The sequence below is a fragment of the Ovis aries genome, chromosome 3, assembly GCF_016772045.2.
Source record: "Ovis aries strain OAR_USU_Benz2616 breed Rambouillet chromosome 3, ARS-UI_Ramb_v3.0, whole genome shotgun sequence".
Taxonomy (NCBI): domain Eukaryota; kingdom Metazoa; phylum Chordata; class Mammalia; order Artiodactyla; family Bovidae; genus Ovis; species Ovis aries.
In genome coordinates this window covers 136058063-136085883 of record NC_056056.1, presented here as the reverse complement: position 1 = coordinate 136085883, position 27821 = coordinate 136058063, and the positions used below count along the sequence as shown (strand labels likewise).

General features: G+C 39.1%; 2 protein-coding genes across 8 annotated transcripts in view; both read right to left on the bottom strand.

Moving 5' to 3' along the window:
- The window catches only part of LIMA1 (LIM domain and actin binding 1), an 89964-nt gene extending 63423 nt beyond the window's left edge, over positions 1–26541 (bottom strand). For 4 of the 7 annotated variants that reach the window (XM_012174309.3, XM_012174311.3, XM_012174313.3 and 1 more), the window contains exon 1: positions 26476–26541. The gene's annotated coding sequence lies outside the window, so the exon portion shown is untranslated. Of the gene's footprint in view, positions 1–44 lie in introns of all 7 variants that reach the window. The other 3 variants (XM_012174310.5, XM_060412609.1, XM_060412611.1) reach the window with 1 other exon arrangement.
- FAM186A (family with sequence similarity 186 member A) overlaps positions 26472–27821 on the bottom strand; it is a 137163-nt gene continuing 135813 nt past the window's right edge. Inside the window, exon 13 of the mRNA XM_042247322.1 lies at positions 26472–26804. Coding sequence (XP_042103256.1) covers positions 26472–26804 — 333 coding nt within the window. The remainder of the gene's footprint in view (positions 26805–27821) is intronic.

Genomic DNA, 27821 nt, shown 5'->3' with positions numbered 1-27821 from the left:
GGGAATTAAGCCAAATAAACACCCAATAACTTTCCCGAACTCACCATCTAGTCAATATGAGAGCCAGAGCTATTCTCAGTTCAAAGTTCTTTTATCACACCTGGCAGCTTGAAGTGGAACAGCTAAACCCCTATAGGTGAGCTGTAGCCTGGATATAATGATCTCTGAACAAAGGTCCTTGAAAATCAAGGGTTGGGTAATGACTCACAGGGAAATTTGGCCCCAGGTATCTGCTTCCTCAAGAGATTGCTTAGGGTGAGGTCTATAGCCGCTTGGGAAACCAACTCTAATAAATTCCCTTTCGCTAACCAAGCGAACTGTCTCCCAGAAACAAAACTGACAAAAGCAAAAGAGTTGCCCCTAATAAAATCCTGTTCTTAAAAATCCAATCTTGGGACTTCCCTGGTGGTCCAGTAGTTTAAGACGCCACCTTCCACTGAAGGGGGTGCGGGTTCCATCCAGGTTGGGAAACTAAGATCCTGCATGCTACACAGCGCAGCCAAAAAAAAAGTAAATAAATAAAATCACTTCATAAAACAACAACAACAAAAAAAGCAGGACAGCTCAAAAAAAAAAAAATCCATTTCTTGCTGTTTTTTCTTGCTCTTGAGATGGCTGCTTATGTAAGAGGCATAGTTAGTTGAATAGAAAATAGAGAACAAAGTACAAACTCAATTGTTTTAAGAAAAATATTCTTTTAGAAGTAGATTGTAGACTTAAAGAAAAAAAATCTAAAAAACTTCAACGTGCACATATAGCTGATTTACTTCTATGTATAGCAGAAACGAATACAACTTTGGAAAGCAATTATACTCCAATAAAAAAAGTGAAAAATTAAAAAAATAAAAAATTTCAAGGTGCAAAGGGAAATTTTAAACAAAAGCAACATGAAATGTGTTTCCACACCACATTTCTTTATAATATAAACTGAATTTGTTTCTAAGGGCGTATTTTTATACAAAAAACAATGATTAAATTCATATCCCTGAAAAAAAAATCTGGAAGTTAATAGCTATTTTAACCTTTTATATTGAAATAATTTTAGATTTACAAAGTTGCAAAGATAGGACAAAAGTTTCCGTACACTTTTCACCTAAGTTTATATTACATTACAACAGTACAATTATAAAAATTGAGAAATCAACATTGGTAGAATACCACCAAATTAACTATAAATTTTATTCAAATTTTACCAGTTTTTCATTAATGTATTTTTTCTATTCTAGGACCCTACACTGCACTTAGTTGCCATGCTTCTTTAAGTCTCCTTAAATCTCTGATAGTTCCTCTGTTTTTCCTTGCCTTTCATGGCCTTAACACTTTGAAGAATACTGGCAGATATTATGTAGACTGTCCCTAATCTGAGTTTCCTGGTTTCTCCAATAAAAAGAACCAGGGTTCTCTGGAGAAGTGGTTGATTCCAGAGCTGCAGCAGGACAAATCCAAGATAAACCTAGACAGGGAACTGTACTCAATATCTAATAATAATCTCTAAGGGAAAAGAATCTGAAAAAGAATATGTATATCTAACTGAATCACTTTGCTGTACACTTGAAACATAACATTGTAAAGCAACCATACTTCTATTTAAAGAGAGAGAGAGACAGACAGAGACAGAGAGATAAAAACAAGATAAGCCTGGAACATCTCTCAATGTTCAAAAAAAGTTTGCTTTAAAAAAAAAGTTTTCTTGGATTAGATTGAGGTTATAGAATCTGGGGAAGAATACTACAAAGCTGATGAGCCTCCTCAGTGCATGGTATTAGAGGGTACACTATGTTGATGTCTGTCTTATTACTGAAGATGTTTACCTTGATCACTTGGTTAAGGTGATATCTGCTAGGTTTCTCCAAGGTAAAGAGGCTATTTTCTTCTGTTTATAATTCATAAGTATTTGGGGAGACATACCTTAATCCTGTTTTTCCTTAAACTTTTACTCACTAATTTTGGCATTTACAGGGGGATCTTGGCTCCAGGAATCATTATGGTGGTGTTCTAATGGTGATTTTTTGTTGCCCTCATTCCTTCTGTATTGATTAACTGGAGGACTTCTTCTAGAAGGGAGAATTGGCCTTTCTCCCTCATTTATTTAGTCAATCGTTTATTTATACTAGTATTAGACTGATGGACACTTATTTTATCCCCTGGGTTATGATATTCCTGGATTATTTTATTTTGTTGCATAGATCGTTCTACTTTAGCCATCTGGGACTCTTTCAGCTTGGCTCTGGTGTCCTTTCAAGATGCCACCAATTTTTTTTTAAGCACTTTTAAGCTCTAGAAGATGTTCCAGGTTCATCGAGTGTTTGCCCCGCCCCGGCTCTGGAATCAGCCACTTCTCCAAGGAGCCCTGGTTCCTGTTATTGGAGAAACCAAGATCTGGGCAGTAGGTGTACTCAGTGCTACTCAGATGTCACTGCTTCTGGGATCTCAGGGGACAGAACCAGGAAATCCATGTGTGAATATTAACTCATGTATACACACACATCTATATTTCTATATTTACTTCTCTACATACCCATGTATATGTGTCTATAAATATATATTAGTCAGTTAAGTCGCACAGTCGTGTCCAACTCTTTGTGACCCCATGGACTGCAGCACATCAGGCTTCCCTGTCCATCCTGGAACTTGCTCAAACTCATGTCCTTTAAGTTGGTGATGTCATCCAACCATCTCATCCTCTGTTGTCCCCTTCTCCTCCTGCTTTCAATCTTTGCCAGCATCAGGGTCTTTTCCAATGAGTCAGTTCTTCACATCAGGTGGCCAAAGTATTGGAGTTTCAGCATCAGTCCTTCCAATGAATATTCAGGATTGATTTCCTTTAGGATTGACTGGTTTGATCTCCTTGAAGTCCAAAGGACTCTCAAGAGTCTTCTCCAACACCACAGTTCAAAAGCATCATTTCTTCAGCACTCAGTTTTCTTTATAGTCCAACTCTCACATCCATACATGACTACTAGAAAAACCAGAGCTTTGACTAGACAGACCTTTGTTGGCAGAGTAATGTCTCTGCTTTTTAATACACTGACTAGGTTTGTCATAGCTTTCCTTCCAAGGAGCAAGCATCTTTTAATTTCACAGCTGCAGTCAATATCTGCAATGATTTTGGAGCCCAAAAGAATAAAGTCACTATTTTCATTGTTTTCCCATCTATTTGCCATGAAGTGATGGGACCAGATGCCATGATCTTAGTTTTCTGAATGTTGAGTTTTAAAGCAGCTTTTTCACTCTTCTCCTTCACTTTCATCAAGAGGTTCTTTAGTTCCTCTTCACTTTCTGCCATAAGGGTGGTGTCATCTGCATATCTGAGATTATTGATATTTCTCCTGGCAATCTTGATTCCAGCTTGTGCTTCATCCAGCCTTTGATGAAGCCTTCATTCATCATTTAGCATGATGTACTCTGCACAGAAGTTAAATAAGCCGGGTGACAACATACAGCCTTGACATATTCCTTTCCCAATTTGGAACCAGTCTGTTGTTCCATGTCTGGTCCTAACTCTTGCTTCTTGACCTGCATACTTGCATACCTTGACCTGCTTCTTGACTTTGATTTCCCAGGAGGCAGGTAAGGTGATCTGGTATTCCCATCTCTCTAAGAATTTTCCACAGTTTGGTGTGACCCACATAGCCAAAAGCTTTGGCATAGTCAATAAAGTAGAAATAGATGTTTTTCTGGAATTCTCTTGCTTTTTCTATGATCCAACAGATGTTGGCAACTTGATCTCTGGTTCTTCTGTCTTTTATAAATCCACCTTGAACATCTGGAAGTTCTTGGTTCATATACTGTTGAAGCCTAGCTTGGAGAATTTTGAGCATCACTTTGGTAGTGTGTGAGATGAGTGCAATTGTGTGGTAGTCCAAACATTCCTTAGCAAATATACTTATATATATTTATAAATATATACACATATGTTTATGGAGAAGGAAATGGCAACCCACTCCAGTATTCTTCCCTAGAGAATCCCATGGACGGAGGAGCTTGGTGGGCTACAGTCCACGGGTCGCAAAGAGTCGGACATGACTGAGCGACTTCACTTTCACTTTTACACATATATTTAAACTACAAATTCATAGTGGTATTTCTGAATCCAATCTAGCATCACAAAATTTATTCTAGTATTACCTTGTATTTACTTGTACCTTCCTTCTCTGATGGTGAGAAGCCTAATTTCATAGAATTTGGAAAAAGATATAGAATCTTCAAAATTATGCCATTGCCAGTTTACTCCCTGATAAACCATCCCTTCCTTCCTCCCTCAATCTAGTCATCATTCAAGACTCAAGTGAATAATCTGCCTCCTCAGAGAAGCCTTTCCTGAACTGCTCTAGCCTTATTCCTAATCAGTATAGGCCACTTCCTCTGCCTTTTAATAATTTTATAAATCATACTTTGTAGAAAGATTGATTGTTGAGGTGAGAGGACAGATTTTACTTGCCTTCTTGCCCTCCTAGTATCTAGTATTGCTTTTTAAATAGAAGGAACTCTATAAATATATCTTGAATTGCATGAAGGCTTAAATTTTATCCCAAACACTATCCGTACCAAAAAAAAAAAAAAAAAGTCTATTATATAGCCTAGGCTTCCCAGATGGCTCAGTGTTAAAGAATCTGCCCCACAAGCAGGAGATGCAGGTTTGATCCCTGGGTCGGGAGGATCCCCTGGAGAAGGAAATGGCAACCCACTCCAGTATTCTCGCCTGGAAAATCCCATGGCCAGAGGAGCCTGGTGGGCTATAGTCCATAGGGTCACAGAGTCGGGCATGACATAATGACTAAACAACATTATATAGACCTAAGGCTTGTTGTTGAGAAGGTAAATACTATTTTTCAGTAATTTTAGCTTATTCAAACTCTGACAAAAACTCAAATGATAGGAAAAAATAGAACTACTAAATAACTTCAAATACTACACATAAAAGTTTCACTATTATTCAGCAACATGGTGACTGACAAGTCTGTAGCACATTAGAATAATCATTGTTACTGTTCTTGAAAGAGCTTCAGCCAGGTCTCTGTAGAAACATGTATCCTAGACAATAGGGAAATTGTAAGAATGACCAAATTTCCCAGAGATCAGCAAGAATGTAGATATTTACAACAGGACAGAGTCATTTCAGTAATATTTGACTCTTTTATATCCTTTATAAGAATATTTTGTTCTTAAAAACACTAAGATCCAGGGCAAGAGTAATGAAAAAAGATAACTAAGAAGCAACTTTACTGCTAGAAACTGCTCACCAAAGAATCAGAGCAACCTTCACTAGGCACTTACAAATATTCACCCTAAGCAATTCACATGTTACCATTCCAGAGATAAAAGAAGAAGAAAGCACCCTCAGATATAATCTCCAATCTGGGTTTTCTTAGGAGAAAAACAAGTGTCACAACAGTGACTCTTCTATCTTCCCCAGTGTCTAACTTTACCTCCACCTCTGACTTTGCCCTAAAAACATGTTCATATTTTTGGGGGGTGTGTGTGTATGCGCGCTCACATGTGTACCTGCATGCGTATGTGTACCTGTCTGAAACCTGCATATGTGCATAGGGCTTCCCAGGTGGGGCTAGTGGTAAAGAATTTGCCTGCCAATGCAGGAGAAGTGGGTTCAATCCCTGGGTCGGGAAGATCCCTTGGAGAAGGAAATGGCAACCCACTCTAGTATTCTTGCTTGGAAAATTCCATGGACAGAAGAACCTGATGGGCTACAGTCCATGGGGTTGCAAAGAGTCAGACATGACAGAGCACATATATACACACACACACACACACACACACACATGGATTAAAGAAATAATCCTTTTTTCTTTTAAGCCCTTTTCCCCCTCAAATGACCACCTCACCTTGCTCCCACCTTAAAAGCCAAACCTTAGTCTCCGCTTCTTCATCTTCCATTTATCCCTCTGACTGCTTGGGTGTGGCTTCCACTCCCAACATCCTGCTGAAATTATTCTCCTGAAGATCTTTTACTATCAGATCCAAGGACCATGTCTCAGTTTTCATCGTTCTCTATTGTCATTTGAGATGCTGATTAGTCCCTCATTTTTGAAATTGCATTTCCCCTGTTTTCTCTTAAATGGAACTCTTCTGCTTCATTTCCTATCTTTTTAACCATCACAATTTTCTCATACAATCATCTCTCTCTTTCCACTATCCTTGCTCCTAGGCAGTACGTGACAGTCAGTATCTCTCTTCCCTCTGAGTAAGCTCACCTCTGCTCAAGTCATCAAAGGTCACTTACACCAAATGATTCCCAAAGCTGTATCATAAGCCCTAACCTTCCTCAGTTATGGTTCTAGAATTTCCATTGCATGATGGATAGCTTCATATGTCACATTAAGTACACAACAAAATTCAGCCCAAATCATATGTATCATCTTTTACCTTTATCCTTCATATTAAGTTTGCTTAACCACAGACAATTTTCTCCAAAGATGAGCTGGCATATGAAATTTTGCTTCTATAAAATAAAATGATGTAGCATGAAAGATGGCATGATGGTAACAAAATATGTATAAGGTCTGAAGTCAAAAAGAGGACTTTCAAGAACTCACTCTGCCTCTTTCTAATTATGTTGACTGCAGGCCATCAAGTCTACATCACTTACCTTAGCTCATCAAAAATTCTATGTAAATGTGACACATATGAAGAGAGAATGGTATAGAGGCTAAGAGCAGAGTTTGAATATAGCTGTTCAAGTCTCACAATATTCATGAGCTGTGTGATCTCAGGCAAGTTATTTTACTCTGTCTCAGTTTTCACATATGTAAATTGCGCAGAAAGAAACCTACCTCATAGCATTGTTTTGAGAATGGAAACAAATTCCTAAACATTAAGTATGTAAAAACTACCTAACACCTCCTAAATGCTCAATAAATGTTTATTATTATTATTAAACATTCCCTTTATCTTCTTTTACATGTAGACTTTATATAAACTTTTTCTCACACATTTAGGCTGGCCCAGCTTCTCTCTCTTAATTCTGGGCCTTTCTCTGTACATGCTGCTCCCTCTGTCTAAAAGGACCTCCCTTTGGACCCTCCCTGGCCTTATGCTATAGGTCCCAGCTTAGATGATACTTTCCTCCAAATGCCTTCCCTAACCCCTAAGCTTGCACTAAGAGGCTACTCTCAAACTTCCAAATGACTAGACATATCCCAACACTAATCATGTTGCATTTTTTTAAAAATTATATTGTTTTTTAACTCTCAGGACCATGCCTGGCACATGGGAGGTACGCAAGTATTTGTTAAATGACGGGAGATTTACCAGGTATTCAAAATCATTTGCTGGATTCACCTATTTTTATAAACTAGTACTTTAGGGGAAAAGAAAATGAAACAAAACAGTGGGTTATGTTTATTCTGAGATAAGTCACCCCAAATTATGGGAAACCAGTGGACATAGCCACCAAAAAAACAAACAAGGTCTCTAGCCCTAAGCGAAGGTAGAATAAAATTGAACCTTATCAATATAGATTGTCTTAGTTAACTTGTTCTCTTGACATAAGTCAGGTATTTTCTTACAAATAACTATTTGGCTCTTCAGGTAAAAAAGTCTCTACCTGCTCTTATCCATCCCTTATCCCAAGCCAATTCTAATCCCCAAAGGCAATCTTTTTCATAGTTTGGAGTAATAGGCTTTCTGATATTGCCTATACATGATATTGAAGTGCTCAAATTTCTTCTTAAATGTTTGTTTTGGGTACTTTGATGTTCCCAAAGTTTAAAATACACACCAGATTTTAGAAACCAAAAGAGAGCTAAGATAAGAAATAAAAAGGAGGGGAAGGTTCAATTCAGTAGGTCACACACTTGCGTGTTCTTAAGAAGCACCCAGGAAGCATGTTTGAAATACAGATTTCCAGGTCCCATGCCACAATTCTGGTTCATTAGGTTTGGAGTAGGGGCCAGGAAGATGACCCCATTTTACCATGAACTTTGAAGTGATTCTAGTGCTGGATTCTCCCCATCATATGCTGGAAAACACTGAAATAAAACGGTCCAAGACCTGTAGGTATTCCAAGAAAAATGGAAAAACAGCAGCATAAATGTTTTTATATTGTTCATTTCAAATTTTACATGGTCATTCAAATTTGGCAGTGTAAGACAAATGGCTGCCCTTCAAAGGTAGACTGAAGTTTGAACAAAAATGAACCTGGGCCACTGAAATGATCAATGTTTTGGCCATTACGTAGGTTCATGTAAAACTTCTCTGACCAGATGGCACAAAATTATTGAGCAGACCAATGACACATGATAATAAAACTGAGTTCTTCATACTCTTTTTTTTCTTTATATTGGCTTGCTGCTGAATTTAAAATGTACTTGAGAAAAATTTACAGGGTTTAAAAAAATGGTATCTGAATAGAAACTCCAATTTATTTTTATATTCTGAATATGATGGTAACTAAAACTTATTAAGATGTTAAAGCAGGAAGCCAACAGGCTTGGGCTCTAATCTTTATTTAATTTGCCACTAATTAGCACTATCATCTGCTTAACAAGTCATCTCCTCAGGGCCTCAACTTCCTCTTGTGTAAAACAAAGGGTTAAAATAGTTTAGTGTTTTTCTAACTGTAGATCACAATTAATAGGTTGTGAAATCAGGTTTAGTGGGTTAGCATGTTTGTTTATGTTAATTAAAAATGGAATGAAACAGAAAATAGAGGGCATCACACACATTAGAGGTAAATATCCTTCTTTAAAGCTTGCTGTTGTTTGAGTTTGTGTGTGTATAAACCGGGTAAGAATGTAAAATAGTTCTCATTGAGGCATGTGGTTAAAAAATGATAGTTTGACAAGTGTTGGCGAGGAGGCAGAGAAACTGAAACTCTCACACATTGCTGATGGGAATGTAAAATGGTGCAGCTGCTTTGAAGAGTTGGCAGTTCCTCAAAAGGTTAAATACATAATTATTATATGACTTAGCAATTCCACAGTTCCACTCCTAGGTATGTAGGTGTGTTTGTGTGTGTGTGTCTCCAAGAGAAACGAAAACACATGTCCACACAAAAATTCGTACATAAATGTTCACAACAGCATTATTCACAACAGCCCCAATATGTGAATGTTCCAAATGTTCATCAACTGATGAACGGATAAACAAAATGTGGTTTATGCACAAAAAGGTGTTTTATTCAACTATGAAAAGGAAGTACTGATACATCTACAACATAGAGGAACCTTGAAAAAATTATACTAAGTGCAAGGAACCAGTCACAACAGATTATATGTTGTATGATTCCATTTATATGGGATGTCTGGAAGAGGCAAATCTATAGAAACAGAAAGTAAATTAGTGGTGACCTAGCACTTGGGGGTAAGGGAGAAGGGACTGATTGCTAACAGGCACGGGTTTTTTCCCAGGAAGTGGGGAAAATGTTGTAAAATGATAGTGGTGATGGCTGTACAAATCTGTTAATATACCACAAACCACTGAATTGCCCACTTTAAAAACAGGTAAGTTGGTATGGTATAAGAAATACGTTTCAATAAAACTGCTATTTTTAAAAAACACAGTTTGAAAGTCACTAGCTAGATGATAGATGATCACTGGGGTCCCTAAGAATGCTCAGTGTACCCCTCATATAGGGTTCACACAATGGTTATTTGGAGGCAGGGCAGTAAGTATCATGAAACACCAGCTTACTCCAGTTCTGATTCTAGTGCTAACCAGATGCATGGTGACCTTTCTGTACTACCCTTTCCTTCTATGTAAGAGGAGGATGACAACTTACCCTCCAGGGTTGTTCTACACATAAAAGGAGATAATAAATACATACTATGTCTGGCACATTGCTTGGGGTCACAGCCAGATCTTGTCAGTCTTTGTAAGCCTCTGTATTTAAGACAAATTCAATAAACATTATTCCAAAGACTTTGTTAACAGGATACATATTTGGGTTTAGCTTAGTTTACATGTCACATTGTCTTAATAAGGCCTATGTCATTAGACTCATAAAAAGAATTCACAAATGTAATTTTTCCGTCAGCCCTTTGACTTCTTTTAGTGCAAAAATTACTCTCTTTATAATACTGTATAATGGAGGTAGGAACACTAGTTGAAAGGAAATTAGTGGTCTCTTTAAAATACTGGAATTTTAATTTCAAAGTATTAGAAAAACTATCCATCTCTTCTTAAATGTCTGTTTTGGATACCTTGAGCAATTACATTTTGTAGTGTCTCTTCAGAAGTCAAACTAGGGAAATTCTTTGGTGGTGCAGTACCTAGGATTTCACACTTCCACTGCAGGGGGTATAAGTTTGATATCTGGTGAAGGAACTGAGTTCCTACGAGCTGCAGGGTGGCCAAAAAGAAAGTCTATTGAGTACTTGAAATAGTACTAGTTTGTATAGAGATGTTCCATAAGTGTAAAATACACACCCAATTTTATTTAACAAGCTAAATAGGAAAAGAATTTGAAAAAGGACACTTGTACATGTGTAACTGACTCAGATTGCTGTACACCCGAAACACAACATGGTTAATCAACTATACTCCAATGTAAAATAAAAAGTTTTTAAAAAGCCAAACTAAACATTACTCACTTTTTAATATAAATGTAACTAAAGTCCAAAAAGGGTAAGTCCATATATAAATGCTGGAATGTGCAATCGAAATTTTTTCCTTTAATTAGGTCAGCAGTTTTCAAAAATAGCTCCAGCAGCCAAGCTGTGATCAACCAGCACCCTCCCAGTTTCCCACTCTGCCACCCTCTTTCACCCTCCTTCCATCTGGGGAACCTCTCTGCCACTGGCCTCAACAAACACTCAAGCTGCTATTTTCCTCCCTGTCTAGCTTCCTTGGTTAGAGTGACTGGTCAAGGGATGAGCCTGCTCATCACAAACAATTCAGTTCAGTTCAGCTGCTCAGTAGCGTCCGACTCTTTGCGACCCCATGGACTGCAGCATGCCAGGCATCCCTGTCTATCACCAACTTCCTGAGTTTACTCAAACTCATGTCCATAAACAATGAGGCAGATGTGAAGAGCCAGCTCATTGGAAAACACCCTGATGCTGGGAAAGATTGAAGGCAGGAGGAGAAGGGGACAACAGAGAATGAGATGGCTGGATGGCATCACCAACTTGATGGACATGAGTTTGAGCAAGCTCCAAGGTGAAGGACAGGGAAGCCTGGCATGCTGCAGTCCATAGGGTCACAAAGAGTCAGACAAGCCTGAGCGACTGAACAGCAAAAATACAACATACAGGGGCTTCCCAGGTCCACTAGTGGTAAAGAACCCGGCTACCAGTGCAGGAGACACAAGAGACATGGGTTTGATCCCTGAGTCAGGAAGGTCCCCTCAAGTAGGAAATGGCAACTCGCTCTAGTATACTTGCCTGGAAAATTCCATGGACAGAGGAGCCTGGCAGGCTACAGTCCACGGGGCTGCAATGAGTCAGACAGGACTGAGTGGCCGAGCACACATGCACACAATATACAAAACAGATGTCTCCACCTGCTTTTGCCACCCCTTCTTCCAAGCCAACTCAAATTCCCAAAGGCAACCTCCGTCACAGTTTGGAGTAAAGACTTTCTGATATTGCCTATACAGGAGAATAACAGCAAGCACATAAATACTATGTGTTAGTCACTGCTCTAAGCATTCAATATACAGTATCTCATTTTATATTCACAACAGCTCATGAGGAAACTCTTATCAGGATGCTTGTTTGACAAATGAGAAAACTGAGGCACAAAGTTAACACGTACCACACGTGAATGCACATTTTTAAAAATTAAACTGGTCTTATGTTAATCTGCTTCTTAGTAATTATTTCCCCTTGGATGTCTTCCCACATTAGTACATACAGATCTACCTCAACCTTTGAGTACCACACACTATTTCACTCTGCAGTAGTTTATGACTTATTTAAAGAGGCCTCTGTCAATGAACATTTACACCATTCTCATTATTAAGAACGGGACTGCAACGAACATGCTTCTACTATTGCCTACTTGGCAGTGTGCATCTACGGTGTATATTCCTAAAGGCGGCACTTCTAGTTCAAAAAACCTATGTATTAAATTTTTTCATAGATATTTCTAAATGTTCCTCAGAAATATTGCATCAATTTATATATATATACATATATTTGCATTAATTCATATTTGAGACATTAGCTATATGAGAATAAGCCTATTCTCTACATTATCAATGTTGAAGGTTATTAATCACTTTTTATTTTTCTAACCTGCTAGATACGTGGAAAATGGTATATTATTGCTTTAGTTTTTATTCTTTTAATCACTGGAAGGTTTAATATGTTATTAAATGTATATTGGCCACTTAATACACTTACTTTTTGAAACTACAGTTATTTTTCAAAGGTCATTTATAAATTGTTTATCTCCACAACTTAATTACTTCTAAATTTGCACAAGGACGTTCTGAATATCGTGTGTAACTCCTTGTACAATTCAAATTGCCTCTCAGAGCAGCTGTCTTTCCTGGTGTCTGATTCCTATTCAGATCTCATTAATATTCTTTGCAAACAGAAATGTTGCTTCACTGTACAGATGAAGAGTTTCTGTAGAGCTCTCTTCTGTAGGGCACCCACCCCTTGACTGCTCATCAATATTCCCACCAGAGCACAACCCTGTGAGAAGCCTAACACTATGTGACAATCTAGGCATTAAGATCAGTCTCTGTGGTTGGGCTTCAGCTGTGACCCCCAACCAGCCTGTCTAAGGTATCTTAGTTGTGTGGGGAAGGGGGGTGCTCTGGATCATCATCTTTGGAATCTGAATCTCTTACATGGAGTCCAAACACATCTAATTTTTCTGAGAAAGTCCTCTATATACCCAATGTAAAAACAGCTCTGGAAGTATAGTTTTGGCTTGATCCCAGGGTCATTAGTGGAGAAGGCAATGGCACCCCACTCCAGTGTTTTTGCCTAGAGAATCCCAGGGACGGGGGAACCTGATGGGCTGCCGTCTATGGGGTTGCACAGAGTTGGACACGACTGAAGCAACTTAGCAGCAGCAGCAGCAGGGTCATTAGGCCAGAGCAGGAAAGCAGACATAGACCCTAATCACCTACCATCTAGATAGACTGTTTCAGAATCAGGTTAAAGACTGATCCCTTAGCATAAGCCTAGGGATCAGTTATGTGCAAAGTGATTCACTCATTTGATTTTGTTCCATTAAGCCTTATGACACCATGAAGTAAATACTATTCTTGTCTTTCAGAGGAAAAAAGAGGCTCAGAAAGGTTAAATAACTTGCTCAAGATAACATACTTAGTGAGTGGCACACCCAGGATTGGAAATAGTCTGAAAGACCATAGTGTCCATGCACACCACATCCTGTATCTGGGGGTGCTCTGAGAGTGTCTCAAAATTAGAAATGGAAAGGGCTGAGCCACATACCCAGCCTGTTCCATCTCTAAGTCCACTCTGCCCCATTTCTTTTCAGCTCAGGTCCACATCTTGATTCTACCACTTATCTCTTTCTTTATTTAGGTGTGTGTGGGGGGGCATGCCATGCAGCCTGTGGGATCTTATTAGGTTGGTGCAAAAGTAACTGTGGTTTTTCATCACTGAACTTTGCCATTTGATACTGGAATACATTCTCAAATAAATGTGGTTATGCTATAAGTCACTTTAATGCACATTTCTTGCTTTGTGTTTTTTTGTTAATAACATTACTTGCTGTTTATTTCATATTTATTTTAGACTATAGATATCATGTTAGACCAAAAGCAAATTCAAGCAATTATTTTTTTCCAAGTTCAAAATGGGTTGTAAAGCAACCGAGACAACTCACAACATCATCAACACACTGGCTCAGGAACTGCTAATGAACGTACAGTGCAGTGATGGTTTAAGAAGTTTTGCAAAGGAGACAAGAGACTTGAAGATGAGGAGCAGAGTGGCCAGCTATTGGAAGTTGACAATGACCAACTGAGAGCAATCATCAAAGTTGATCCTCTTACAACTATGTGAGTAGTTGCTGAAGAACTCAACATCAACCATTCTATGGTCATTCAGCATTTGAAGTAAGGTGATGGCACCCTACTCCAGTACTCTTGCCTGGAAAATCCCATGGATGGAGGAGCCTGGTGGGCTGCAGTCTATGGGGTCTTAAAGAGTCGGGCACAACTGAGCGACTTCCCTTTCACTTTTCACTTTCATGCATTGGAGAAGGAAATGGCAACCCACTCCAGTGTTCTTGCCTGGAGAATCCCAGGGACGGCGGAGCCTGGTGGGCTGCCGTCTATGGGGTCACACAGAGTCGGACACGACTGAAGCGACTTAGCAGCAGCAGCAGAAAGATGAAAAAGCTCGATAAGTGAGTGCCTTAAAAACTGACCAAAAATCAAAATAATCATTGTTCTGAAGTGTCATCTTCTCTTACTGTATGCAACAATGAACCATTTCTCGATCAAGATTGTGATGAATGACAAAAAGTGGCTTTTATATGACAACTGGTGACAATCAGCTCAGTGACTGGGCCAATAAAAAGCTCTAAAGCCATTCCTAAAGCTAAACTTGCATTAAAAAAGGTCATGGTCACTATTTGGTGGTCTGCTGCCCATCTGATCCTTGACAGCTTCCTGAATTCCAGAGAAACCATTACATCTGAGAGTATGCTCAGCAAATTTATGAGATGCACTGAAAACTGCAATGCCTGCAGCCAGCACAGTCAACAGATAGGGCCCAATTCTCCATGACAACGCCCAACCGCACATCACACAACCAACCCTTCAAAAGTTGAACAGATCATGCTACAAAGTTTTGCCTCATCGGCCATATTCACCGGACCTCTCGCCAAACCACCTACCACTTCTTCAAGCATCTCAACAACTTTTTGCATGGAAAATGCTTCCACAACCAGAAGGAAGCAGAAAATGCTTTCCAAGAGGTCGTTGAATCGTGAAGCATGGGTTTTTACATTACAGGAATAAACAAACTTATTTTTTGTTGGTAAAAATGTGTTGATTGTAATTGTTCCTAGTTTGATTAATGAAGATGTGTTTGAGCCTAGTTATAATGATTTAAAATTAACAGTCTGAAACCACAATTATCTTTATACAGGTTGAGGAAGGCATAGCAACCCATTCCAGTATTCTTGCCTGGAGAATCCTCATGGACAGAGTAGCCTGGTGGGCTACAGTCCATAGCATCACAAAGAGTCGGACATAACTGAGCAACTAAGCACAGCACAGCATGTATACAGATATTTATAGCTATATGTACATATATAGTTTTTATAATTAAATGTTCATATGGCTGTAAAGAGTCAGCCACGACTGAAGTGACTAAACACACATGTAATAGTTTCCCAACCCAGGGACTGAACCTGGGTCCACTGGCAATGAAAGGACTGAGTCCTACCCACTGGACCACCAGGGAATTCCCAACGACTTATCTACTAAGTAACATTAGGAAAATCCCTCTAAGCCTTAGTCTTATCATCTCGAAGATGTTCTTTTAGCCTAGTGCTAAAATAAGTGCTTAATAAATAAGGACAGTGGTGGTGGTAATAAAAATAGCTAAAATTCGTCAAACATTGGCCATGTGCTAAATGCTGTTTTAATTGTTTTGCAAATATAAACTTATTAATCCTCATAATAACATACTCAGAATAGTATTGTCCCACTTTACAGATGAAGAAATTGAAGCCCAGAGGGGTTAAATAAGTCTTAGCTCGTATTTTTTAGGAAGCTGGGATGGAAACAAAATAATAATCTCAAGCACAAAAGATAAATCAGAAACGCAGTTCCAACCCACACTGTTCTTCACCATCATTTATTTTTGCCAAATCAGCAATTTTTTTAAGGAGCATCTTTGATGTTGTCTCTTTGAAACTAATAGTGATGACCAGGAAAATGTGCTGTTTAGTTGGTAAGTCATGTCTGACTCTCTTGCAACCCCGTGAACTGTAGCCTGTCAGCTCCTCTGTCCATGGGATTCTCCAGGCAAGAATACTGGAGTGAGTCACCATTTCCTTCTCCAGGGTATCTTCCCAACCGAGGGATCGAACCTGTGTCTTTTGCATTGGCAGGGAGATTCTTAATCACTGAGCCACCAGGGGACTTCCAGAAAAACTATGGCTGCTCAAAACACTGACATCATTTCTCTGCACCAGAAACTCTAAATCTCTGTCAAATTATACCTTGAAAGGGCCAAATTTTAGGTGTTCTCAACACCTCCATAAAAACTCTAAGTTGAAGATAATAAAATTATCATTTTCTTACATGCTTCTATTACTTTATTCATCCGTTTAAATATTTTCTTGTACTTTTGAAACCCACATTTGATTTTTACATAATTGCGGTAATCTCACAAAGCTTATTTAGACAGATAAGAGAGTAACCTCTACTCATAGCCTTTATAAACTAACTTGAGTTTAAAGTTTTTAGGTCATGAAGAGTGAACTAGGAAACTTTCTAATCTTTTTTTTTTCTTTAAATTAAGGAATTAACAGATCTAATCCAAGTTTAATTCTCCCTCTTCCCCCAGATCTAATTTGTTATTTATTCACTAAGTTCTTCCCTCCAAGTTGATAATTAACTCATTGTTAGGACAATCATAGACCAAGGCAGTGAGGTTTTCTTCCCAGTATTTTTTCCACACATAGCAATGAAAATCTCTTTTAATAAGTGAAAAAACCAAACCCAAAATCCTACAGATAATGTTGGCAATAACTTCACATTTAAAGTGAAAAGTAGAGAAAAGTACAGTTAATTGTAAAAACAATGTAGAAATATAGATTTGACTGAGGCCATTACACAAAACATAGATTTAACTCTGAATGCTTGTTTTTCCTTTAACCTTTATGTCATTTCATACTTTAACATCAGCTGAATCAAATATCAGTACCTGGTACAGTGTAGGGGCTCACTAAATATCTGTTACACAAACGAAAAACAAATCATGCTAGCTCTCAGTCACCAGATATCTTGACAAAGGAATGCCCACCTACATAACTGAGTATCTGTCCATAAACTACTTTCTCCCGGGTCTTGCCAATTACACGCTAATTAAAACAAAGTGGCTAATTAGTTTTCTTTGCAATGTCAAAGTAGAAGAAATACATACACTTATTTAAGAAGGCTGCTTCTGTGAAAGATATAACTTCCTTATACCAGTTCTTGGTCCTTAATAATTAATCAAGTTTTCTCCAAATACAGGGCTTCTAAGTTTCACTCCTGGCCATTTCCAGGAAGCGCCTGGCTTTCATTCTTATCTGAAATTTTAGATGATGTATTTTTTTCAGGACTTGTTCAATCTGAAAAGCCAGTGCAGATCAATTTAACCAATCCCTTCAAGCAAGAGAATTAAAACGGTTTTACTGAAGTGATCCTTCCCTAGGCAAGTTCTATAATCCTTCCTTTCTATAAAAATCTTAGAAGCTAACCCAGAACAATGCTTTAATCAAGCACAAACATAGCTGAAGCTGGTCACATAAAAAATTACCAAATCACACAGGCACAGAAGTGATAAAATTTTGTTACTTGTGTGAACCAGTGCTATGCATGTTACTTCTTAAGGACTGTCTCCTGCACTGGCAGGGAGATTCTTAACCACTGTTTTCAAAAAGTCATTGAGAGGCATTTATTGAGTAATGAGAGGTCTTTTAGTTACCACAGGAAAGTCAATCAACTCTTTAGGTTCTCAGTTTCTTCATCTCAAAAACAGCTAATAATTCACAAGGGATGGTTTTTGAGGATGAAATGAGAAAATAAAAGTATAACTTCTTTGAAAAGTATAAATTGCTATAAAAACTATTACAATTCTTAATCAAATTTCAAGCCAGTTAAAGGAAAAAAAAATACTTTTTTTTTCCAGTTTAAGAAAAAAAATAATGGAATTAAAAATTATTCTACCCAATGAAGAGAAATTGGAAAAAAGCAGAACTGATTAGTTCCATTGTCTGGTTTCACTAGATGTTAACAAGAAACCCCTTGTTTAACACTGTTGCTAAAAACCTTTCTAATCAAAACATTGTCCTATTTCAGGACATGTAGTAAGTAAAAGGAAAATAATTTCATCTTTCCTTGAGAACTCTAGGTAGCTTTCTTCTTTTCCTCCTCGAGAAGAAAGCAGAACAAGTTTCTGGTTGCTTGAAGATTCTGGTGTGTTAGTTCTAGTTTTGCTATACTAGCTTTTAAAAATGTAATGAGAGCTAACAGATTAGTATTGGCCAGCAGTAAAAACCCTCAATGTACATGCTGACAGTAGTAGTAAAATAGTGGCCTAGATCCTGGGAACACCTTGGAAAACCTGCACTCAGATGGAAATGAATTCTGCCTATCACAGTACCCAAACCTTTGTCCAGCTACCTTCAGAAATCCTCAGAGACTGCTACCTGATTTGAACCCTGATGGAACTACTTCAGCTGTTGTCCATTAAAAAAAAAACAAACAACAACACACTATTAATCCTGTGTGTAACACACACAACAAAACTTTCGGATTGCAAACCAAACCAAAACTTTTAAAATCAACAAGTCTATCTTCAAGGCTCATTCATTCATTCAACAAATATTTGAGCACTTACCATGTGTCAAGCAGAGTTCTATTTGCTAAGTATATAAGATAAAAAGTGACAGACAAGGTCTTTGCTCTCATGAAGCTTCCATCCCACTGGGTAAGCTGGACAATTAAACACTGTGATTAAATGAAACACTGTGACTATTAAACACTGTGATCAATGCTGTGAAGGAAATACAAAGAGAGTAATTGGAGTGGTGGTAGGAAACGGGGCAGATACTTCAGATAGTGGTCAGGGAAGCCCTCTCTGAGTGAATGATATTTGAGCTGAAACCTGAATGAGGAGGAGGATACAGCCAGCCAGGTGAAGAGAAAAGATGGGAGAGTTTTCCTACCAAAGAAAATAGCAAATGCAAAGTCCCTAAGGCAGGAATGATGGCAAGGGAATGAAAAGTATGACATGATGACAGATATGAGTGGCAGCCAGTTTAAATAAGGATTTACCAGGGATGGCAGATTTTAATTTCATTCTAAGTGTGATGTGAAGTCAAACACTGTTAGATAATCATGTTTGTAAGATGAAGATATGTTTAGTACATTCTATGAGTATTAAATTGCTTATTACATGCATAATGGCTACATACAAAATGAAAAGGAAAGGCAAGGTCCTCACACTTAGAAGATTCACAGTGTTTTAAGGAAGCAATAATTCATAAATAGTGACAGCACTAAGGTGAAAAATGAAGTAAAAATAAAGTGCCAACTGAAGACTGGGGAGGGAGTCACTGATTCAAATAGAAGACTTTAGAAAAGGCTTCACATTTTTAAAGTGAATTTTTTTTTTTTACCTCTTAAAGAAAAAGGATTTCAGCAGAAGTGGGGGAAGGAGGGGAGTCTGAGGCTGTGGGAACTGCATGAGCAAAGGCACAGAGGCAGGAAAAGCCAGGGTGGGTCCAGGAAGCCATGAATCATTGCATGGCTACAATTGCATGGCTACAGTGCCAGGTGGGTGGGTAGTGATGTGAGAGAGAAGTCTGGAGAAATAGGCTGTCAGGGTGTGGGAGCTGGGGTCTTGAGTGGCATGTTGAGAAATTTAGACTGAATTTACTTGGGCTTTGGTTCCTCTTAAGTATGTAAAAGAATCTCTTCAGGTACTTGTTGAAACTGCTCATTTCCATGCCCCATCCCTCCAGATACATTGATTTGTAAGTCTAGGTGGGACCTAAGAATCTCCTTTTTAAATGAACACCCCAGCTGATTCTAAAACAGGTAGTCAGGAAACCATACTTTGAAAATCAGTGTACTATTTTTTTTTTTTTTAATGACAAGTCTGGACTGAAAGGGAAAAACTGAAGCCAACTCTAAGGATTGCTCAAGGACTCTAACAAAAAGGGGGAACCTGACTTAGAAGACTGAAACAGAGCCTTTATTGGACTTTCCTGGATGTCCAGTGGTTAAGACTCCAGAGGGGGTGTGAGTTCGGTCCCTAGTCTGGAACTGTACCTCTCCCACATGGTGAGGTACAGTTAATAAAATAAAATTTAAAAAACTCTTTTTTTTAAAAAAAGAGCCATTATCATTGTTGGGATAGAATCAACCAAAGTTGGAGATTAGATATGGGAGGAGAGAAGAACAGAAGTGTTCAAGACAACTTCAAACCTTGTCCTTAGGGAAATTAGGTGGACACAGGTGCCTGGTGGAGAGAGACCATCTGCAAGGTCTAGGAGGTGTTGGAAATGTGGATCTGGGGGCTCAGGAGATATGCAGAGGCACTAAACATGCTGCTTAGGTACTCCAAAGTAAATGCAACACAAATTAAACAATATAAAAAGTAAATCATAAAATTCAGAAGGGAATTAAAGTGAGGATTTAAACCCATCTCTGGGTGGCAAAAAGACTTTTAAACATAAGAGCAACAGAAGAAATCCCAAAGAAAAAGATCTGTAGATAAGTAATAATATACCACATACAAAATTAAAATAACTAACATTTGACCATCAAACAAGCAATTGATATTCTTAAAACAAAAAGCTTATTGGAATCCCTGAAGATCCCGTGGTTAGGACTTGGAGCTTTCACTGCTAGGGTACAGATTTGATCCTTGGTGTGGGAACTAAGATCCTGCAAGCAGCAAAGTTATCCCCTCCCAAAAAACCCCATTAAGAATAGTTTCTGTGTGGAATAGTGGAAGATATTAAATGACTTGGCAGCTTAAACATCTTGCCATAAAGAGACTTGCTTTATATGCACTAAAGATGATTGGGCTTTGTGGCATAGACGGGCAGGGCTCTTTTGATGTACTTTACCAGACTGTCAAGTGTCAATCTAGGAGAGTGCCTAAATATACCAATTGTTGTAACTTACATTGTCTTGAAGGCACAAATACATTAAATTGCCCCCAAGCTCCACTAAGCCTTGCTACCTCTAAGGAAACTACATTTACTACATCCAGTCTTTCCTGAGGCTCCATATATTTAAACTGTGTGCAGGATTAGGGACGGGACAGGAAATCATTTCACAATGTGAGCAGTGACTCATAAGTCATCCTTTTAGCACATAGAATCAATAGCTCAACCCTCTCATCTTACAGGCAAGGCTCAGAGAGGATCAAAGACTTGCCAAAGATCACCTTAGTGGCTGATTCCCAATACCGAGTCAGGAATCCTGATTCTCAAATGGCATCCCTTCCATTTTGCAGTGCTGCTCCATCCATCACGAGCTGTGGATTCTCAAAACAAGTGATATTTAAAACACCACAATTGCAACTTCTACATGCTTTCTACTTTATCACTCTACTCATTCAGTTTGGCCTAATAAAAACCTGTACTCCCTCCCTCAAGCCTCCAATAAATGAGAGAACTCCAAAAAACAAACAAAAAACATAATTAAATGTTCAGACATTTAAAAACGGGAACAGATTAACCAAAAGACAATTCACAGAAATGAAAATGAAGGTATGAAAAATATTCACTCTTACTAGTAATGAGATAAATATATATTAAATCTCTTTGCAAATCAAATTAGTAAAGATTAAAAAAAATAAGATTCAAAGTTACGAAGATACACAAAGATAGGCCCTCACAATCACTGCAAGAGAGAATATTAATCTAGTCTTTATGAAAATGCAATTTGACAGCAGTATTTTTTAAATTTTCATGCTCTCTAACCCACTAATTAAACTTCTGAGAATCTAACCTAAGGAAATAATGAGTGATTTGTACAAAAATTTATGCATAAATTTGTTCTCAATTTTTTTCACTTGTTAATAATGGTGTAAAAAATCAAAACATCCAAACACACAGTTAAAATTTGCACCATTGATAGAATAGGGTATTAAATATCTATTTAAATTGTTTTCAAATAATTCTGATGTTGAGGAAAACCATGACTTGATATAGAATGGAAAAGCAGGTACAAAATTCTACTGTAGTAAAATGAACCCAACTACCTGTATGTTTATGTGAGTGTGTCTATGTGTATCAAAGAAAAAAAAAAACTTAAAGAAAGTGAAGTGAAAGATGCTCAGGCATGTCTGACTCTGCAATCCCATGGACTATACAGTCCATGGAATTCTCCAGGCCAGAATACTGGAGTGGGTAGCCTTTCCCTTCTTCAGGGGATCTTCCCAATCCAGGGATCGAACTCAGGTCTCCCACATTGTGGGTAGATTCTTTATCAACTGAGCTATCAGGGAAGCAAATAGGACTTCTCACCAGAACAAATTATGGGCTAGTCTATCTTCATAATTTATTTTTTCTGTGATTTTCTATTATTAGCAATATAATTCTTATTTTCAAAATATATATGTTTGTATATATGAATATATAACAAGAATTATATATAACATGAAAAAAGATTTTTTAAATGATTAATTTGTAAATCACTCACATAGAGGTGTTGGTTGAAGTCACGGAAATAGATAAGATTGTTCAGGGAGAGAGTATAAGGAGAACGGGATGTTGGAGAGGGTCAGAGCAAACACACATGTAAGGGGCAAAAAGACTGAATTAGTGAAGGAGCAGAGAAGGAAGTAGCTAGATGGAGAACCAGGCATTGTCACATCAAGAAAGCCACATGAGGGACTTCCCTGGTGGTCCGGTGGTTAAGAAATCTGTACTTCCACTGCAGGGGGTGCAGGTTTGATCCCTGGTTGGAAAACTAACATCCAGCATGCCACATGGTGTGGCCACAAAAAAGAAAGCCACATAATATGAAGAACCAGAAAAGTTGTGCACATGGTCAAGTGTTGCCAACAGTAAGGAGGAGGTTAGTGACAGGGCCATTAGAGGGAAATCACTGGGTACTACCCATGAACAGACTGGTTCTCTCTAGTTCTGGTGAAAGTGTTAGTCACTCAGTTGTATCCAACTCTTTATGACTCCATAGACTGTAGTTCACCAGGCTCCTCTGTCCGTGGAATGCTCCAGGCCAAGAATATTGGAGTGGGTTGCCATGCCCTTCTCCAGGGGGATCTTCCTGACCCAGGGATCGAACCTGGGTCTCCAGCATTATAGGCAGATTCTTACCATCTGAGCCACCAGGGAAACTTCTAATTCTGGTGGTGGAAGCCAAATCTGAGCAAATGGTACCTATTCAATAAATGAAGAAAAGAAGTCCTGTGCCTAAATTATCTGCTTAAACTGCAGTTTATGGGGGGGGGAAAAAGACTGTGGAAATCTAAAACCAAGTAAAAGCATATTAGGATGACTAATGTATTGGTAACGAAACAAAAATTGGCAATACTTTGGTGTACAAGAAAAAACATGTTTGAGGAACTGTAAAGTTTCCATATAGTAAGCTCTGTCATAGAATAATTAAGGGAAAAAACAGCTCCACACTTGTTATCAGAAGGACAAAAAGACTGTTACCTTTTTTCCCTAAAAATGCAGGTTCTCAGTTTCAGAGAAGTATTAAGATATTATTTAAAAGTAAAAATAACGTAAAATATCACAGTATCATGTTAACTTCTTGAGACTGGGCGTGTGAAGTTTCTAGAAACATTTTCAAATATAAACAAATCATTTGACATGCTAAATAATGGATTGTTTGTTGAGTCAGACCTTGTCTTTTTGTAATAATCAGATGAAATTAACCTTCTCATAGGCTATTAATTAAATATACAATTTGCCAATGATAAACAAATGTCCTAGTCTGGAGAGGGGATGTTGATAATAGGGGTGGATATGAACTTCCAACCTACAGAACTGAGAGATAATAAATAAATGTTGGCTTAAGAAACTAAAAAAAAAAACACACAAAAAAACCCCTCGTCTTTTTAATGAAAAGACATTTGCATAGCACAATAACTTGACTGAGTCTCAAGGACTCTCTATCCAGCCACAGAATAAACACACCAGAATGGTCCTACCAGGAGTACCATTTACCATAGAATCTCAATCCTGCAACCCTCAAGCAGAAACTACTTAATTTACAACCACTCATTCTGTTACTAAAGAACCTTGAGAGTCTGTGTTAAGTAACTTAACATCACCTGGAGATTACTGTACACAATCCAAAATAAAGTACCTAAACTTCCTATCAAAAAACATGCAGTGAATAGACCATGAATCTGTGCTCAGTCGTATTGGAGTCTTTTTGCAACCCCATGGGCTGTAGCCCACCAGTCTCCTCTGTCCATGGGATTTCCCAGGTAAGAATACTGGACTGAGTTGCCATTTCCTACTTCAGGGGATCTTCCCAACCTAGAAGTCGAAGCTGCATCTCTTGTGTCTCCTGCATTGGCAGGTGGATGGATTCTTTATCACTGCACCACCTGGAAAGCCAGTTCATCAAGTACCATGGCTCAAATTGCCAGAGGAAACAACCATCACCTGTATTATTAACTCAAAATCTCTATTTTAAAAAAGAAAAACATATAGAAGAGGCTGTGGCATGTTCATCCTGTAAATATTAGAACACTGGCACACAGCAGGCAGTGAGTAAAGGCTTCATATAGTTACTCTAGATGAAGAATACTCAAGAATACCATAAACTTCAGATCATTAACACTCTGCAAAGAACTGTCAAACATTTCTGACCTCTTCCTCCCCTACCCTATCCCCTGCTCCGCCCCCCCCCCCCAAAAAAGGAAAGAAAAAGACATTTTGAGGGTACCTTAGCAAGAAAAAGTATCCTCTGTCATTAAGGTGTGCTGTTAACAGAATTGTTTTCACTTCTGAAGCTTTCTTTTCTTAGAATTATGAGATTAAAATTTGGCCCACCTTTAAACAGAATCTGGAACAAATTTGAATGTACCAAGTTAAACAAAGTTACACAATGGACCAATTTTTACAAATGACACTGTTTTACTAATGTTGCCAATACACTGTTCTCTTCCCAGAGGCTGCTCTAGAGTTCAGGGACTACAAGATAACAACACTTCCGGGCCCAATACTGAAACGTGAAAATAGCCCCATCAGCTATCTACCAAACTGCACAGAATTAATGACAAAGTCATAATTCCATTATCAAAATGCTATAATGTTGACAGAACACAATATGAGTGACACAAATACACGGACTAAACAGAATCACTCAGTATTGCTCAGAGGTTTTTGTTGTTTATTCTGTTTTGTGTTCAAGGAAAAGTAGAAGAGGGATTTTTAAAAAACTGTATGTTCTGTGCTCCTACAGCACTCTGGGTTGATCTCTAGTATAGCACTGATACTCTAAGTTGTATCTACTCACCTGTCTAACCCACTTGATTTTATTCTTTTAGGATAGGAACATTTAGAACTTTGAATTCACAGAATCGATGATACAAGCAGCACTCAATAAATGTTCTGTCCAAAAAATAACTTCTAAAAGTGATTACTGAGTACCATGCTATGTGTTGTTCTGTCAATGCAAAACAAATACACACACACACTCCCTTTTTCGAAGGTCGACCTAAAACATGATCATCCTTCATCCAGGTTATAACTCCGCAGGAACTTAAGAAGTGCTCGTTGAGGCTCATCTTCTTTTGTGTCTACATCAGACCTCAGAACAAAGCATTATTTCATGGTTTCTAAAATACTTATCATTTGTCAATAGTAATTATGCAGATAAAAAGTATTCCATTTAATCAACTAAAGCAAGAGCAAACGAAAGAATATCCAATGCAAAAGAAAACCTCTCTCCTTTTAAAGGGTCACTGTCTTAATGGCTAATAACTCCCTAAGTATCTTTGACTAACTTGAAAAGTCAGGTCAATAGAATCATCTGGATTAGGCAGAGTTTTGAAAGCTCGAATTTAGTGAAAGATAATATTAGCTCAAATATCTCTCATCAGGATTGTAAGCACCAGTAAGGAAGGGTGCCAGATGGTTAGCTCCTAGCTCCTACAGCTTCAGGCTTAGTAGGTGTAGCCTGGAGTGTACAATTACCTTATATTAACACCCACGTATTGACAGGTGCCAGCGACTTGTACACGATAGCGATTCTGGGGTGACACAGGCCTGCTATAGTATCAACGGGTCTCAAAAATGTGTAAGAATCTTAAAGGGTTCAGCTGGCAGAATGGAAGGGGAGAAATATCGAAGAGGAAGAGAATGGCTGAAACTGAAGAATGAAAAACAACAGTTAGATTACCAGAATATTTCTCTGGGAGACTGTTTTGAATTTTGAACTGCCGCTTTCCTCCACCATACGTATATAGTGAGAAAGGAGTGTTTCTGAGGCAAGAGGAGGGGGTCCGATCAGTTCCCGCCCTCAGTCAGTAAAGGCTCCGCTCTACATAATTACTCCCAACCCCATTCTTGCCTGGAGAATCCCACGGACAGGGGAGCCTGGTGGGCTGCAGTCTATGGGGTCACACAGAATCGGACACGACTGAAGCGACTTAGCAGCAGCAGCAGCCAGCACAGTACCCAGAAGTGAGGAAGGAGCAAAGGATCAGCAGTTCCTCCACTCCCTTTCTCGAGGGGGGAGGGGTTCACGCTCCTTGTATTCCCCTCGCCCGAAGAAGTCGCGGGAGAAAGAGGGTGTGGAGGGAATCCGGGGTCTCCGTGGACTCTCCGGCTGCGGAGGATGTGGAGAGAGAAGACCCTTACCTGGCTAAAAGCGGTCTTGTCTTCTGCGCTGCTATCAGCCCCGCCACGGGTCCCTGGCGTTCTGCCTCGCGCACCTGTCGCGACCTAGCTGCAACACCTACAGCTCTCTGCGGCCCCGCCCCGGTCCGGCTCAGAGCCCCGCCCCGGACCCCGCCCACAGCCGCGGAGGCGCGCACGTCGGCCCGCCTCCTGCGCGGCCTCGGGGTGGGCGTGCGCGCCGCTGGTTGCGTGTTTGCTGCTTGAGGCTGTTCGCTGTGCTCCGCGTCGCGGCGTAGGAGCCGTGAAGGGCGTGGCTGCGTTTTCGTGAGACTGCTTCTAAACTCTGCTTTCTGAGGAGAGCATGCACCTGCACGGCCTAGAGCTCAGTGCTTCTGTACTTTGGCTTTAACCCTTTGACTCCCAGCTACCACAGTTTTTGACTCAATAGCGACTAGAAGTTTTGTCCTGGTTCAAGTGTAGGCCAGTCACCAACCAGGTTCTTGGTGCCTTTGGGGTAAGTTCTATGCAGGGAGGGTGTTTTAAAGGAGGCCGTAGGGTGTAGTGGAAGGAGCTATAAATTAATCCTGACTCAACCGCTTAACGCCAAATCATTTCACCTGACTAGAGCAGAGTTTCTTCATGTAAATGAAGGGGTTATACAAAGGCAGGTCTCCCAAGTTCTCCTGCAGCTCTAGCCGTTATTATTCCTTCATTTAGAGCTCTGCTCTAAACGTTAAGAGTTCGTTAGGAGGCCTAGCACTTAGCCTTCCTGGCCCCAGATTTTGCCCCAGGTACGTGTGGTCTGAGTGAGTGCCCTTCCAGAGTATCTTTTCCTTTTCTTGCGCCTCAGGTGCAGTCAAGTTCAAACTACAAGTTTCCTGCAGTTTTTGGAATTCAAGTAGCTTGATAAGTACTAGAAGTGGCTCGTGGTAGTAAACACCTGTATTTACACTTTCTAATGGCAAATAGATGGGGAAACACTGGAAACAGTGTCAGACTTTATTTGGGGGGGCTCCAAAATCACTGCAGATGGTGATTGCAGCCATGAAATTAAAAGACTCTTACTCCTTGGAAGAAAAGTTATGAGCAACCTAGATAGCATATTCAAAAGCAGAGACATTACTTTGCCGACTAAGGTTTGTCTAGTCAAGGCTATGGTTTTTCCAGTAGTCAAGTATGGATGTGAGAGTTGGACTGTGAAGAAAGCTGAGTGCTGAAGAATTGATGCTTTTGAACTGTGGTGTTGGAGAAGACTCTTGAGAGTCCCTTGGACTGCAAGGAGATCCAACCAGTCCATTCTAAAGATCAGCCCTGGGTGTTCTTTTGGAAGGAATGATGCTAAAGCTGAAACTCCAGTACTTTGGCCA